General features: G+C 35.9%; 1 protein-coding gene across 1 annotated transcript; it reads right to left on the reverse strand.

The window, feature by feature from the left end:
• Positions 1-958: 958 nt before the first annotated feature.
• LOC134675374 (uncharacterized protein K02A2.6-like) lies at positions 959-11,025 on the reverse strand. The gene is made up of 2 exons (XM_063533586.1): positions 10,983-11,025; positions 959-2,286 (listed from the first exon to the last, which is right to left on the reverse strand). Exons 1-2 carry the CDS (start codon positions 11,023-11,025, stop codon positions 959-961), a joined length of 1,371 nt encoding a protein of 456 aa, XP_063389656.1.
• Positions 11,026-17,673: the final 6,648 nt, after the last annotated feature.

A 17,673-nucleotide genomic window follows, 5' to 3' on the forward strand; every position in this document is an offset into this window, starting at 1 on the left:
TTACCGGATACTAACATTGTTTGATTTCGGAGTAAAAAAATTTGATTTAAGAAACAGATACGGTCATAATCGTACCAGTTTATTATTTTAAAACAATTTAATAATTCCATTGACTTGCACGCGCACTAATTTCGAACCTAGAAATAAGTCCGCGCGAACGTTCACTAGGAAATAGGTCAAACCTTCAGAATGCGCACCTGAAAAACCGAAATGTAGGTATACTTCCGCTGGCCGAATATCCGGCGGCCGGATACCGGATATTCGGCTGATGGTCAGGCCGAATATCCGGTATCCGGTATCCGGTACAACTATCCGTTGTATCTCTAATAGATACAGAAATAGCGACTTATTGACAAGCGACGATAACTACCCTTTCGGTTGAGAATGGCACAATTATCGTACTCATCAACTCAGCTTATACCAATCAATGAGGAAACCTTCCTTAACAATTAATCCTCTTTACCATGAAGTAAAATTTTCGGCATTCGGGGTAAAACACAACTGGCACAAGGTATATGTGGTGTTTGTTATTACCTACACTGTATCCACTAGTTCCACTACACAATAATGAATATCGGCTCCTCAGCTACGCTACGTGACGCGACTCAGCTTCCTCGTCTCACATGCGACTGCGCGCTTGCAGACGCGCAGAGTCCGTGTTCGTGCGCAGGAGACGACAGATATACGCATCTCTTTCGCACGTATACTACATCCCTTCCTTATTGTTAAGTTTGTTGTATTAATATTTTTGGATTATTAAATAAAACAGTAATTTCAATAATCATCATTATTTATTTATTTTTAATCATTACTTTAACACAACTACAATTTTACTGCTTCGTTAACTTCCTTAGTACTTTATTTATTTATATATTTAGCAATATTTTTGCGCTTCATGTATTAGCATTACTTCACGTCTTAATCTTATCCCTTATAAAATTTTAAGATATGTATATATTTAATTATCTGATTCGCCACCATTCGTCTCTGTCATCTCTTCGTCCAAGATTTTCCATTGTCCTTCGACCTTTTTTAAATGCATCATGTTTCTTCTCAGTCTTTGTACAGTTTCGTTATTTTCAATGTTTACATCTCCGCCTTTAGAAGATACTACAGTGTGACGGGTTGGCTCATAATTTGGAGCTAACTTATTTGTCTTATTCATATTTTTAACATAAACCTCATCCCCTACTTTTATGTTTCCATCCTCAACTCTTCTCTTTTTGTTCGCGTATTCTTTTCCTTTTTCTTTTTGCTCTCTGTCCCTGTCTCTGACGTCCATATCTTGGTCTTTATAATTATATTCAAACGTATCTATCATCGGTATCTTGTCTCTAAATTTCCGTTGGAAAAATAATTCTGCTGGCGTCTTTCCCGTAGTCGTATGGGGAGTACTATTATACATAGTCAGATATTCCAAGAGCGAATCTTTCCAGTTCTTTTTGTCAATTTGACTTATCTTTAAACGTTTAATAATGTCTCTGTTCTGGCGTTCCACCTCTCCATTTTGCTGGGGCCAATAAGGGATAGTGTTGAACAAATGGATGTCATTATTTTGGCAGAAATCTCTGAACTCCTGGCTAACGAACTGTTTACCGTTGTCCGCCGTAATCGTGATTGGACATCCTAGTCGACTAAACATTTCCTTCAATATAGCTATCATAGCCTTGCTTGATATATCGCGGCAAGCCTTTATTTCTTTATACCGCGAATAGTAGTCGATTACTACCAGAAGGTAATCCCCAGACGGCAAAGGACCTAAGAGATCAATTGCAATATCAACCCAGGGGTGTGTTGGCAATTCCCTTCTCTTGATCGGATTTGGGGGATTTGGCGCTGAAACAAGTGTGCATCCTTTACACGACTTCACCAGTCTCTCAACGTCCTTGTCGTACCTGGGCCACCATACTTTAGCTCTAAGCCTAGCTTTCATTCCAACGACTCCAGGATGACCTTCGTGGGCGGCTTCTAAAACCTTTTCTCGCAGTGTTTTTGGTATAACAATTTTACTACCCCTTAAAAGAATATCGCCACAAAAACACAACTCGTTTTCTAAGATTTTATAACTCTTTATTTGTTGGTCCCATTTGGAGTCATACAGGCCTGTCTTTACTTTTTGTATATCCGAGTCCTCTTTAGAACTGCTTTCTATTTCTTGTAGCGATATTGCTACTGGTCTTATCTGTTCTACTATGTTTTGTACAAAATCTTTTCCTTTAGTGTTACTGTTCCGTTCGTCGAGGTTCTTACATAGTCTGGAAAGGGAGTCGGCAATGTTGGTTTTTCCTGGACGATATATAACTTGAAAGTCGTATGACTGTAGACGTAATATCCATCGTTCGATACGAGCATGTGAGATACGTAGTATAAAAACAAAGATCACACTTACATTTTTACGAGATGGTTCACTTTTGCTAAGCTAATACGTACTTATATCGAAATAATAAGTTAGAACTGCTGTTCAATAACACAACTACCCTCCATGTATATTTCTTGACCATAACTGTCAGAACATAAGTAAGGTAAATAAAGTATTTTATAATAATAAGCCATGATATTAAATTTGTATTAGTTTGCGTTAATTATTCTATAATAAATTAAACTAAATGCAGCAAATACATTTGTTGAATTGAATTATTATAATAACCGGATGTGCAGGAAACATCTTATTTGTTATTCCCACCAAGAAGTGGTAGAAGGGGTGAAGTCTAATCGAATATAAGCGGGTGTCTGACAGTTGTGGGTCACTTCTCAGTTGGAGAGCTACGACGACGAACGAAGTTAAGTGTCAATTTTATTTAATTGTGATTTTATGACTTGTTATAAATTTCTGTATGTTTTCTTTGTGTTATAGTCAATATAGTCTGATGGTATGTACGTTACAATCTTTAATGTGAATATAACCCTTTGATGAGTTTTTAATAGTTACTATGTAACGTATATTCCAACTGATTACGGTGTAATACATCATGTGGCTTATTGCTCGATCTTTATTACTATTTTAAACTATGCCAAGTGTGTACGTTAAGGTAGCCAGTACTAACTATTAAGCCACCAATATTTATTACGCATAAAATAATATTTTTGTGAATGATGTGATAATAAAGCCGATTAATTGTTCCGTAAATCTACAATATACTTTTACTTACAATCTGCTTATATAAATATATTACTTAAATAATGTCTACCATTTTTCATATTCTAAACCTTGTAGTTGTCGCTATAATAAATACATACCTTTGAGCAATAATTAACTAGTCTTAATTAAATACTGCCTTACATCCTTATTTCCTATTTTATCAACGATAATATTAAAGTAAATCTGACATCAGAAGTGGGATGATATTACACACATTATATGCCTACAAAACTAATGTTTCAGGAGCAGTACGAGTATAAGGACTGCTTATGCTAGTCAACAGCGGGACGCCATCCAACTCCAAACAGACACTGTAAGCCGCGCTATCCTGGACACAAGGACACTGGTGTTTCACTTTCAGTGAAAACCCCAGGTGAAACAAGATATTTGGTATACTAAGCATGATGCTTTTTTTGGAGAACCGCAGCAAGCAGCTCAAAAGTACTTCGCAAAACAAAAACTGCCGCACCTGTGAGACGCTGCGGAGTGGCGCCTGTTTGGAAGGATGACTGATGAATGATGTTGTTTCTGGTATGTTAAAATTTGGTTACACTTAAAAATAGGACTGTATAGGTATGTTTAGATATCGAATCACATCGAATAGTTACAGAGTTAGATAACGTAAACGTCTGTCCTTTTCATAACCTGTTATGTAACCATAATGACGCATAAATAAATATTTTCTAATCTATACTATTCTAAATGACGACTTAGTTAATGACTGAATCGAATAATAATAAAAAAAAAAGAAGCTATTTGTGAAATTGGATTTTAGAAAAGCAGTTTGGTTTGAATAGGTATCCAAACGTTGGAATAACGTTATTTATGGCCTGGATAAATATTTTAATCGTGATCAGTTAGCTACAACTCGAATCTCATTATAAAATTTTGAGGTCTGCATTAAAGACTACGTTGGAAATTTTAGGCGGTTAATAACAATGGGCATTTTAATTGTAACTTACCGCGTGTCTTAAGTTAGGTACGTTTATCAAGTCAGGTTCAGCTGTCGGTTTAGTTACGAATTTGATACTTAATTTAATTGTTGCGGTTATGATATTTGTCGTCAGATTTGTGACTTTTCCTAACCGGCCGTTAACTGTATACAGTTAAGTGGAGATACCCTTATACGTCCTTTGAATTTTTTTAGTCACATTATTTCTTATTTTTGTTACGATTGATACGAATAAATATTTATATAACACCAGTTACTTAGGTTCAATAGTCTGATATCGAAGGCACATATCTTAAAGATTCTATCTCACCGATCAGGATCTTATCAAGGAACTATTTCAATAAGTATAAAACAGTAAACAATATTAAACTGTCAGGTCGTTTTAAAACTGTAAAGGATAAAGTCAACAAACACGCTTTTGGTTTTCAGTTACAAGCCCCTCGTAAGCTTATCGATATTAAAACAGTCGGTGGTAGTCGTGATACTTTCATAAATAGTAATAACGGCTATTTACAATTTTGCACCTACAGTGCTTATTGCGAGTTCTGTGTACAGATAGTAATACGCGTTTGGCATAAAAGCGTTTTTGAAAGTATGCTTCCAATTTGATAAATTTACTGATTGATGGATATTAAATGACTATAAAAAAAAAAGGATATCTCAGTGACAACCTTAGACAATTACGTCGTACAAAATAGTAGACTAGTCAGTATTGTTCTTGTGGTAATCAGAGGTAATTCAAGTCCCGTGTTAGTAAATTATGTTTTGAAACCGTGAAGTTGAAAGATTTTTGCACATGCAAATTAGTCAGTAAATAAAAAGCACATATTCTCTTGGTAATAAAAATACTTAAAAAAAAAAAGGGGGTAAATATACAACATAGAGTACAATAAATGTGTACAAAGTAAACATATTCCTTTAGGACCATTCATCTAGGTGACCTGTAACTGGGTTGCCAACTTTTTTTTTTTGGTGGAATATAGTATTTTCCAGAATAAGGCATCAAAAATATAGTACATTTCAAAAAAAAAAATAGTACTTTTAGATAAAATACTAAACATGAGTGTAATATACTTTTTATCGGAAATATAGTATTTTAGCGTACTATATATTTTTCCAAAAGTATATAGTACAAAGAGCCAAAATATAGTACAATACGATATAATATAGTACGGTTGGCAACCCTACCTGTAAGGAATATAAAAAAATATATACACGGTGTAACATGAGGGGGCCGAATAGTTTTAGCAGCGTATTCCTGATTATATTTAGAGACAAAGTCCTTTAAACCTTTTTGAAATTCGCCTAGTTTCAGAGTTCATTTAATACAAATACAAAAAAAAAAAAAAAAACTAGTTTTCTTTTTGATGACGATGTTACTACTATGGGACGTAGTCTAAATATCCTTATCGATAGATGTCAAAAAGTAACAAGTAACACTTTGCAACAACTATGATTTACGAAAAAAAAAAATTTGTAAAAATGCATTTTAAGGGACATGTTTACCAATAACATATACTTTTTAATGTACAAGTACATTAAAAAAAAAAAAAAAAAATTTTTTTTTTGGGCGAAATTGACATATACACATATTACATTATTTTCTCTCTTTTGACCTCAGAAATGCGTGGTTAAGGTCTTTCGCATTCCTTGTGAACACCATGTATATACGATATTTTAAACTGTTATATACTTTACCAGTTCTCGTAGTAAACTCGCATAAGCCCTTGGGTATATGTACCACCATTTACCTGGTCTGGCGGTAATTAAATATGCTGCGGTAATAAAATGCCTATAACAATGGCAATTTTGTACCTATGATCTTCTGGTTCATTTTAATGTTTGTTTTAATTTTGGTACATACAAGAAAACATAAGACCACCGGAATACTGATAAAGCTAAGTGGAAGGTAGATAGGTGAATTAACCTTTTGGTGCCACTTGTTGCTATGAGTGAGCTGTTCAGGAATAAAACGAATCGTATAATCCTGATTCTATAGTATTTAGCAAACATCAATTTTTTATTTTTATTTATACCTAACCTATTGCCATAATGAAGCATGACTGATATAAATAATATGTCTTCGAATTAATTGTGTCCTACCCAGAAGCCCAAAACATCCTAGACCCATTCTAGAGAACAACTTTTGTAAGATGAATCCGCCTTTGTACGATAAGTTAAGATTCAACTAGAAGAATATCGCGTTATCTCCTGCGGTTTAAGGACAGTTACGATGGAAGCTCCAAAATACCATTTCATAAAAAGAAATACGTTGCCTATTATTTGTAACCACATTTTTATTTTGCCACCGAAGCTTCAGCTAAATAAAAGATAGATCTATACATAATGAATACATTATAGATAATACTGATCACTGACTTTTAAAATAGTTGTTTTGTGGGATGGCCGAACGGAGTTTAAAATTCTGTTACATTAGGTTTATATAATTCATGGGAGTGCCCAACGTAGGAAGTTCTAATGGAATGAAAAAAAAAAAAAAGAACGAAAAAAAATGATAAATGTTTATTTCTGTTAAACGATTCAGGTTAATTTATAAAATTATTAGGATTAAGAAGTTTTATATACTTAAGGTAATTTATGTATTAAAAAAAAAAAGAAAAAAAAAAAGAAAAGTTTATAAAGTTTACTTATGTGAATGAGACATGATTTGATTATCGATCGATTGAGAACTTCCAGTGTACATCATTCCAGTGTAGTTAAAAAGCTTATTTGACAAAATAATAACCGATTAATAATTGCTGCCGAGCCTGCGAGCTCTCACTTGATGTAAGTGAAAAAGTAGCAATATAGGGACCTGCTGCAGAGCCTGCGTGCCCCACTTGATGTTATAGGTGGACCAGTAGCCAACTCAGGGCGATACATGCTACCGAGGCTGACTTGATGTGATAAGTGCCCGTAGCATGGTGATTGTAAGTAGGATAATTGCTGCCGAGCCTGCGAGCTCTCGCTTGATGTAAGTGAAAAAGTAGCAATATAGGGAACTGCTGCAGAGCCTGTGTGCCCCACTTGATGTTATAGGTGGACCAGTAGCCAACTCAGGGCGATACATGCTACCGAGGCTGACTTGATGTGATAAGTGCCCGTAGCATGGTGATTGTAAGTAGGATAATTGCTGCCGAGCCTGCGAGCTCTCGCTTGATGTAAGTGAAAAAGTAGCAATATAGGGACCTGCTGCAGAGCCTGTGTGCCCCACTTGATGTTATAAGTGGACCAGTAGCCAACCTAGGGTGATACATGCTACTGAGGCTCACTTGATGTGATAAGTGAAACAGTAGTATGGTGATTGTAAGTAGGATAATTGCTGCCGAGCCTTCGAGCTCTCACTTGATTAATGTGATATGTGATATAGTATCTGACTAATAAAAAATAGTCACTGCATATACTAAGTTTAATATAATAAATAAATAATAATAAATATAGAAATAAGGTACTTCGAGAACGAAGCACCTGTCAGTATGGCCGTGTGAGATACGTAGTATAAAAACAAAGATCACACTTACATTTTTACGAGATGGTTCACTTTTGCTAAGCTAATACGTACTTATATCGAAATAATAAGTTAGAACTGCTGTTCAATAACACAACTACCCTCCATGTATATTTCTTGACCATAACTGTCAGAACATAAGTAAGGTAAATAAAGTATTTTATAATAATAAGCCATGATATTAAATTTGTATTAGTTTGCGTTAATTATTCTATAATAAATTAAACTAAATGCAGCAAATACATTTGTTGAATTGAATTATTATAATAACCGGATGTGCAGGAAACATCTTATTTGTTATTCCCACCAAGAAGTGGTAGAAGGGGTGAAGTCTAATCGAATATAAGCGGGTGTCTGACAGTTGTGGGTCACTTCTCAGTTGGAGAGCTACGACGACGAACGAAGTTAAGTGTCAATTTTATTTAATTGTGATTTTATGACTTGTTATAAATTTCTGTATGTTTTCTTTGTGTTATAGTCTGATGGTATGTACGTTACAATCTTTAATGTGAATATAACCCTTTGATGAGTTTTTAATAGTTACTATGTAACGTATATTCCAACTGATTACGGTGTAATACATCATGTGGCTTATTGCTCGATCTTTATTACTATTTTAAACTATGCCAAGTGTGTACGTTAAGGTAGCCAGTACTAACTATTAAGCCACCAATATTTATTACGCATAAAATAATATTTTTGTGAATGATGTGATAATAAAGCCGATTAATTGTTCCGTAAATCTACAATATACTTTTACTTACAATCTGCTTATATAAATATATTACTTAAATAATGTCTACCATTTTTCATATTCTAAACCTTGTAGTTGTCGCTATAATAAATACATACCTTTGAGCAATAATTAACTAGTCTTAATTAAATACTGCCTTACATCCTTATTTCCTATTTTATCAACGATAATATTAAAGTAAATCTGACAAGCACATGGTTTAGCTTTCGGTCCGAATATCACCTCTAAAGGTTTATGATCGGTTATGAGTTCAAATCTTTTCCCAAAAAGAAACATATGAAAGTGCTCCACTGCCCATACCAAAGCTAGAGCTTCTTTTTCTGTTTGGCAATAACGTCTCTCGCACTCCGTTAAGGTTCTGTTGCCGTAAGCTATTATGCGTGGACCAGCTTCACTTGTTTGTACCAAGATCGCGCCGAGGCCGACAGGACTAGCATCTGCGAATACCATTGTTTTATTTTTAACATTATAGTATCCCAAATTAGGTATTTTAGACAAAGCCGTTTTCAAATTGTTAAATGCTGTTTCATGATTTTCCTTCCAGAGCTCTTCGATGTTCGCATTTCTGCCTGTCTTGTGCCTTAATAATTCCTTCAGGGGTTCAGTAATTGTGGCCATATTTGGTATCCACTTCCCTACATAGTTGACGAGTCCTAAAAAACTTTGCAATTCTGAGATTGTTCGGGGTGCTCTGAAGTCCATAATAGCCGATACGTATTTATCTAGTGGTCGAATTCCTTCATTACTTAGTTCGTGTCCTAAAAATTGAATTTTATTAACGTTGTAGATACATTTTTCTTCTTTCAAAACGATATCGTGCTCTTTAAGTACCTTCAGCACATTCTGAAGTCTGACATCATGTTCCTTTTGATCTTCGCCATAAACTAATATGTCGTCAATAAAGTTGACAACTCCCTCACATCCAATTAATACGCGTTCAAGAGTTTTTTGAAATATTTCAGGAGCGCATGTAATGCCGAACATTAATCTTTTGTATCTATATACACCTTTTCCAGATATGAATGTCGTTATATCCCGTGAGTTTGGATGGATTTCTAGCTGGTGGAATGCGTCCTTAATATCTAATTTACTGAACACTGTAGCATTCCTAAACTTTGGTAGTAGTTGGTCCATAGTCGGTAATGGATGATTTTCTCTTTTAATCGCTTTATTTGCACGTCTCATGTCAACGCAAAGCCGAATGTCACCGTTTTCTTTGATTACAGGCACAATAGGGGATATCCAACTTGGGGGGCCATGGACTTCTTCTATAATATCTTTTTCCAGTAGTTCAGTAATTTTTTCCTCGACTTTGGTTTCTAGAGGTATTGGAATTCTACGGTAAGGCTGAACGATTGGTTTAATTTTATCGTCGATGGGTATTTGAATCATAATATTTTTAAGTTTAGGGAAAGGCTTTAGTTGAATTTGGTTTATTTCTAACCCAATTCTTAAAACCCCCAACTTAGTTGCTGTTGTCCTCCCAAGTAAATTTTGTGTACCTTTATCTACCACATAGAAAATTGCGTTTTCTTCTCTCCCGGCTAATTTAATGTCGGAGCGGAAAGATCCCAGCAGTCGCAAAGGTGTTTTAGATCCATAGGGGAAGAACTTTTTCTTTGGGTCTTTTATTTCGTCAATTACCCTTACTCCCATATCCTTCATTTTTTTCCATGTCTTATCCGTAATTAAATTATTTTTTGATCCTGAATCTATCATCATATTAATTTTTTCTCCTCCCACATCACAGACTACCATGTCATCTCCGTTTATATTAAATAGATACTCGACTTCTTCGGTTTCAGAGTCCTCTACTTCCTCTATAATATTTCTTACCTCATGAGCTTTAGGAGATTTTTTAAATTTCTTAGAAAACTTTTTCTGTCGAGTTTCATCATGTTTTATGTCCTCATGTTTTCTTTTCAGGTTCTGACTTTTGCATTGCAACTTAAAATGCCCAATTTTGCCACATTTTAGACATTTTTTTCCCCTAGCAGGACAGTTTTCACTGTTGGACAAATGTCCCCAGCTCCCGCATCTATAACATTCTTTCCCTTTTCTGTCTGTCTTCTCTTCCACTTTATTAATCTCTATCGGCACGTTCCTTTCTTTATTTTTGTAATCCTCTAATTGCCTGTTAATAGCCTCCAGGGCATTAGCCTCTGAGATAATGTTTTCTATCGTCATATTATCTCCTCCCTTAAGTATTTTTTTCCTCAGTTCTTCTGACGCACATCTCTCTATGATTTGATCAATCAAATGATCTTCTACGTTATCAAATTGACACTTCACCGCTTGTTGTCTAAGGCGCACCAAGAACTTCTCGAATTTTTCATTGTTTTCTTGTTTAATTTGTCTAAAAGTATGCCGTTCAAATCTTTTATTCTGCTTAGGTGCGAAGTAATTGTCCAATTTTTCAATGGCCACCTGGAAACATCCTGCTCACCGGACTCCTCTGATCTTACGTCTGCCCCTGGTATGTTAAAAAATATTTCCTGTAGTTCAGTTCCCCCCCAGTGTAACAAACTTGCTCGTTTTTTAGCAGCAGTCTTAACACCTGCCGCTTCCAGGTAAATATACAAACTCCTCTTCCAACGTTCCCATCGTGTACATACAGAATTGATATCACCTTCGCAGTCAAACTTTTCAAGCGCCAGCGATGGTGTTGTCATTGTTGGCTTCCTGTTGACAAAAAATATTGACTGTAGCAGGCATTAAACAGACGTCATCCATTTAATCCTCCTCAGTCTACGTCCTTCCATCCAAGTTTCCATCTGTATATATTTTTTATGCATATAATATATTGTATATACATTGATTTATGAACTGTAGTAGGCACTAAACAGACGTCATCCGTTTAATACTTCTCAGTCCTCGTCCTTCCATCCAATTATTCATTTTTTTTTTATTTTTTTTTTACATATAATGTATTGTATATATATAGATTTATGAACTGTAGTAGGCACTAAACAGACGTCATCTGTTCAATCCTTCTCAGTCCGCATCCTTCCTTCCCAGTTTCTCTGCATTTTTTTTCCAGGTATATTACAGTCATCATCTGCATACCTATACATCTAAGTCGTAACAGCCATCACGCTTTACAACATCTTGCTTGGTACTATAGGTTTTGATTTTGACATATTTTGCAAACATTTAAATTTTCACTTACTGGACTATTTACTCTCCTATTACTGGACTATTAAAACCTAAGTAATAAAATAATTTTTTTTCCAAAAGTCATACAGTGTAAAATAAAAATGTATGTATCTTCCTTTATTCGAAATCACACAATGACTAAGAAATAGATATTTACTGTAATGTCAACGCCAGAAATGTATGTGACCGGACTATTATATTTCGATTGTTCTATTAGGTCAACATCTCTATCGAATAGGTACCTTAAGAAAGCAAACTTAAACAATGCCATAATCAAAACATTTTATGAAATACGACCCTATGTAGTGGCATAGAGTGAAAATAATAGCATAGTTATAAGTAGGTACTATTACCGCTACGGCGTTATGTCCATTTAATTTCTTAGTTAGGTTAGGTAATTTCTAATCACTATATAAACGTAATCTAAAAAAAATCAGGAAACAAATAGTATTTATTTTGTTAAAGTATAAGAAGTCCCTGTGAGTAGCACAAGGTTCAAATTCGCATGCCGCTGTCTTGAATTACAAAGGTACGCCGCGCGCTCGCCGACCGACAGGTCGCGGCTCGATCGTGTTTGTATTATAACCTATACAGTATACTGCACGGCTTTTGTTATATACGCTCGAGTTGTATAATAATATATACGTTATTCTTACTTATTTTTACCTCCTGTAACCTTTTTGTAAACTTGAGTACGTAGTAGGTACGTAGGTACCTACTACGCCATGCACACGCATGTTTAAATGTTTATGCTATCTGTTCAAATTAGATGTCCGTACACTGTTGATCTCAAAATAACGACGTAAATACAAAGACATGTATTGATTTACGATCCTTAAACACATTATGTTGCTACACTTTTATTTGAAACCAGGTAGGTGTGTATACATGTATCTATTCCTTTGTATTTAGTAATTTTGAAATGTCACTAAGTTATATATATATAATAGAATGACTTACCGATTCAGCCCGTCGCCAAAATGTGGTGTTTACACTGTATCCACTAGTTCCACTACACAATAATGAATATCGGCTCCTCAGCTACGCTACGTGACGCGACTCAGCTTCCTCGTCTCACATGCGACTGCGCGCTTGCAGACGCGCAGAGTCCGTGTTCGTGCGCAGGAGACGACAGATATACGCATCTCTTTCGCACGTATAGTACAGTATACAAAGCCGAGGCAAGAATAGACACTACGATAAATAGTGATCCTTTGACTTGTCCAAAAATCCCATTTTTACAAGCTTTTTAGGGTTCCGTACCCAAAGGGTAAAACAAGGCTGTATCTCACGAACCGTGATAGCTAGACAGTTGAAATTTTCACAGATGATGTATTTCTGTTGCCGCTATAACAACAAATACTAAAAACAGAATAAAATAATATTATAGAGGTCTTCCCATGAGCCCTAGGAGGGAGTGAAAAGGCACGATCGTCTGGATGGAAGACACTCCGGAGCAACGGACACTCACTTCGGCATCGCGCTTGATAGGGATCGGTCGGGATTCGTAGCTTAGTGTTAGATCTATCTAGGAGACCTAATTAAGACCTATCTTGTAATCTTATATTCGTAAAAATAAATTTGTTGATTGTTTTGTAGGTTTTTTTCATCTGATTCATTTGATTGATTGGTTTTTTTATCAGATAGTGGGATAGGAAATTTACGCGAGTGGCAACCGACTAGTTCCTTTTTCGTTATAATTTAAAATTGATTTCCGTTAACTTGTTGTGCGTTTGCTGTGCGTCATCTCAGCTCAGCTTATCTCAGCTTATCTCAGCTTATCTCAGCTTATCTCAGCTTATCTCAGCTTATCTCAGCTTATCTCAGCTTATCTCAGCTTATCTTATCTTAGCTTATCTTAGCTTATCTTAGCTCAGATGAGCTAAGATAAGCTAAGATCTCATCTCATCTCATCTCATCTCATCTCATCTCATCTCATCTCATCTCATCTCATCTCATCTCATCTCATCTCATCTCATCTCATCTCATCTCATCTCATCTCATCTCATCTCATCTCATCTCATCTCATCTCATCTCATCTCATCTCATCTCATCTCATCTCATCTCATCTCATCTCATCTCATCTCATCTCATCTCATCTCATCTCATCTCATCTCATCTCATCTCATCTCATCTCATCTCATCTCATCTCATCTCATCTCATCTCATCTCATCTCATCTCATCTCATCTCATCTCATCTCATCTCATCTCATCTCATCTCATCTCATCTCATCTCATCTCATCTCATCTCATCTCATCTCATCTCATCTCATCTCATCTCATCTCATCTCATCTCATCTCATCTCATCTCATCTCATCTCATCTCATCTCATCTCATCTCATCTCATCTCATCTCATCTCATCTCATCTCATCTCATCTCATCTCATCTCATCTCATCTCATCTCATCTCATCTCATCTCATCTCATCTCATCTCATCTCATCTCATCTCATCTCATCTCATCTCATCTCATCTCATCTCATCTCATCTCATCTCATCTCATCTCATCTCATCTCATCTCATCTCATCTCATCTCATCTCATCTCATCTCATCTCATCTCATCTCATCTCATCTCATCTCATCTCATCTCATCTCATCTCATCTCATCTCATCTCATCTCATCTCATCTCATCTCATCTCATCTCATCTCATCTCATCTCATCTCATCTCATCTCATCTCATCTCATCTCATCTCATCTCATCTCATCTCATCTCATCTCATCTCATCTCATCTCATCTCATCTCATCTCATCTCATCTCATCTCATCTCATCTCATCTCATCTCATCTCATCTCATCTCATCTCATCTCATCTCATCTCATCTCATCTCATCTCATCTCATCTCATCTCATCTCATCTCATCTCATCTCATCTCATCTCATCTCATCTCATCTCATCTCATCTCATCTCATCTCATCTCATCTCATCTCATCTCATCTCATCTCATCTCATCTCATCTCATCTCATCTCATCTCATCTCATCTCATCTCATCTCAGCTTAGCTTAGCTTAGCTTACCTTAGCTTAGCTTAGCTTAGCTTAGCTTAGCTTAGCTTACCTTAGCTTACCTTAGCTTACCTTAGCTTACCTTAGCTTACCTTAGCTTACCTTAGCTTACCTTAGCTTACCTTAGCTTACCTTAGCTTACCTTAGCTTACCTTAGCTTAGCTTAGCTTAGCTTAGCTTAGCTTACCTTAGCTTACCTTAGCTTACCTTAGCTTACCTTAGCTTACCTTAGCTTATCTTAGCTGATCTTAGCTTATCTTAGCTGATCTTAGCTGATCTTAGCTTACCTTATCTTACCTTACCTTAGCTTATCTTAGCTTACCTTATCTTAGCTTAGCTTATCTTATCTTAGCTTATCTTAGCTTATCTTATCTTAGCTTAGCTTATCTTAGCTTATCTTATCTTATCTTAGCTTATCTTAGCTTATCTTATCTTAGCTTAGCTTATCTTAGCTTATCTTATCTTTGCTTAGCTTAGCTTAGCTTACATTAGCTTATCTTAGCTTAGCTTATCTTTGCTTAGCTTATCTTTGCTTAGCTTATCTTATCTTAGCTTAGCTTATCTTAGCTTATCTTATCTTTGCTTAGCTTAGCTTAGCTTACATTAGCTTATCTTAGCTTAGCTTATCTTAGCTTATCTTAGCTTACCTTATCTTAGCTTATCTTACCTTATCTTACCTTAGCTTATCTTACCTTAGCTTACCTTAGCTTACCTTAGCTTACCTTAGCTTACCTTAGCTTACCTTAGCTTACCTTAGCTTATCTTAGCTTATCTTAGCTTACCTTATCTTAGCTTAGCTTAGCTTAGCTTACCTTAGCTTACCTTAGCTTACCTTAGCTTATCTTATCTTAGCTTATCATAGCTTATCTTAGCTTATCTTAGCTTATCTTAGCTTATCTTAGCTTACCTTATCTTAGCTTATCTTACCTTATCTTACCTTAGCTTACTTTAGGTTACCTTAGCTTATCTTACCTTAGCCTACCTTAGCTTACCTTAGCTTATCTTAGCTTACCTTATCTTAGCTTAGCTTATCTTATCTTAGCTTATCTTAGCTTATCTTATCTTATCTTAGCTTATCTTAGCTTATCTTATCTTAGCTTAGCTTATCTTAGCTTATCTTATCTTTGCTTAGCTTAGCTTAGCTTACATTAGCTTATCTTAGCTTAGCTTATCTTAGCTTATCTTAGCTTACCTTATCTTAGCTTATCTTACCTTATCTTACCTTAGCTTATCTTACCTTAGCTTACCTTAGCTTACCTTAGCTTACCTTAGCTTATCTTAGCTTATCTTAGCTTACCTTATCTTAGCTTAGCTTAGCTTAGCTTACCTTAGCTTACCTTAGCTTACCTTAGCTTATCTTATCTTAGCTTATCATAGCTTATCTTAGCTTATCTTAGCTTATCTTAGCTTATCTTAGCTTACCTTATCTTAGCTTATCTTACCTTATCTTACCTTAGCTTACTTTAGGTTACCTTAGCTTATCTTACCTTAGCCTACCTTAGCTTACCTTAGCTTATCTTAGCTTATCTTAGCTTACCTTATCTTAGCTTAGCATATCTTAGCTTAGCTTATCTTATCTTTGTGAGGGGGCAGGTAGAGGAGCCTCACGGGGATGATGGGAATGAAAAGGCAGGATCCAGAGCGATGAGGGGTATTTATTATTTAAATAAAAATGCACAATATGTGCCTTGGTGATGATGTAGATATATATCTGGAAGGTGTGCAGGGCCACAAAACGAGCACTATACTGAACTGCACGCACTTATGAATTATTACGTTTACTAATAAAAATCACACTTAAACGGTCGTGTTTAGAAACTTGGGAAGTACAGTCCGTTAGATAAAATGATGTTTATCGATCAAAGTATGTGATCGAACTGAAAATAAAAATCATTGAATGGAATTTGGAATAGGATTTGAATTTCAAAAAGGAATTTAGAATTTGTATGGTGCCAGAAATAGTATGAAGGTCGATAGTGTAACGCTTCGTTACACGCACCGTTACACTACCGGGGTCGCCCTGGAAGGGAAAATCCTGGGGTTTATGGCCAAAGGATTTTTCCGTAATGTAAATATAATGTAATGAATATGGGTATGAGTGATAAATTTAGAAGGTGGGGATGTTATATACAATGTTTATCATACAAGAGAGGCGATTTAAACTAGGGCTCCTGATATCCGTGATACACGCCGATCCGTAGCTACGGGTTCTTAAGCCCGGCGGTACTAAGATCACGAATTTCACGAACACGGCAAGGTACGTACCTCGTACCTGCGTTCGCGTCCGGATTCACGTGACACGCCGTGACACGCCATGATACGTAGCCCGTACCTGCGTGAGCTTCGGGCTCGGTTCCGTTGAATACTTATCGCACGTCTCGTAGGTTCGACACGCCCGGGAGAAAAATAAATAAGGACTAAGTATGTATTATTGAATTGAGTTACCACTTAGTATATTGAATACGGGACGTTCGTCGGACAAACATTTACGTGTGAATTAAACTTAAATTGTATTTTTTACATCGATTTGAATATAATGGTTATATCTAAATAATTTATGGGGTTATTCTGTTTTCTGTATAATCAGCTATTGATTTTAGTCAAAACTAGCGACCTGCCCGTTGCATTGCACTATATTTATATTAAATATGTATAAGGTGTAAAACTCCCTAGTAAGTATCATTATAATTATGAATTTAAGCAACGTCGCGGGCGGACCGAACCGGCGTGTTCTTAAGATACGTGAAGCCGTGATCACGCCTACACGGATCTACACGGATTCACGTACCCTAATTTCACGTAACCGAATGTCACGTGCGGAACGGACCAGAAAACCGTTGCCGTGATTCACGAAACCGGGCGCACGGCTACGGGTTTACGAATCACGGACACGACCGCGAGCCCTAATTTAAACATGCATACCAAAGGTCATTCATACATCATCTTATAAAATTTTGGTTAATTGTTTAACCAAAATAAGTTTCAATAGAGTACTCCTTTAAGTAGAGGACGTACTCATTAAATCGCTCTCCATTAGTATTAAGGCTTATTAATCAGTAACCACCCGCTGAATATTAATGAATCTAAATATAATATCTACAATAATGTGTACCTACAAAGAGTACGATTGTTGAAATTTATTCAACAAAATAATGCC

Source organism: Cydia fagiglandana, chromosome 21 (assembly GCF_963556715.1).
Source record: "Cydia fagiglandana chromosome 21, ilCydFagi1.1, whole genome shotgun sequence".
NCBI classification, from domain to species: domain Eukaryota; kingdom Metazoa; phylum Arthropoda; class Insecta; order Lepidoptera; family Tortricidae; genus Cydia; species Cydia fagiglandana.

Bases quoted from the DNA above. Each gene is read 5' to 3' on its own strand.
- LOC134675374 (XM_063533586.1), bottom strand. From the start codon at position 11,025: ATGACAACACCATCGCTGGCGCTTGAAAAGTTTGACTGCGAAG. The intron at 2,287-10,982 runs GTGATATCAATT...TATATCGTCCAG, and splicing joins TGAAAAGTTTGACTGCGAAG to GAAAAACCAACATTGCCGAC.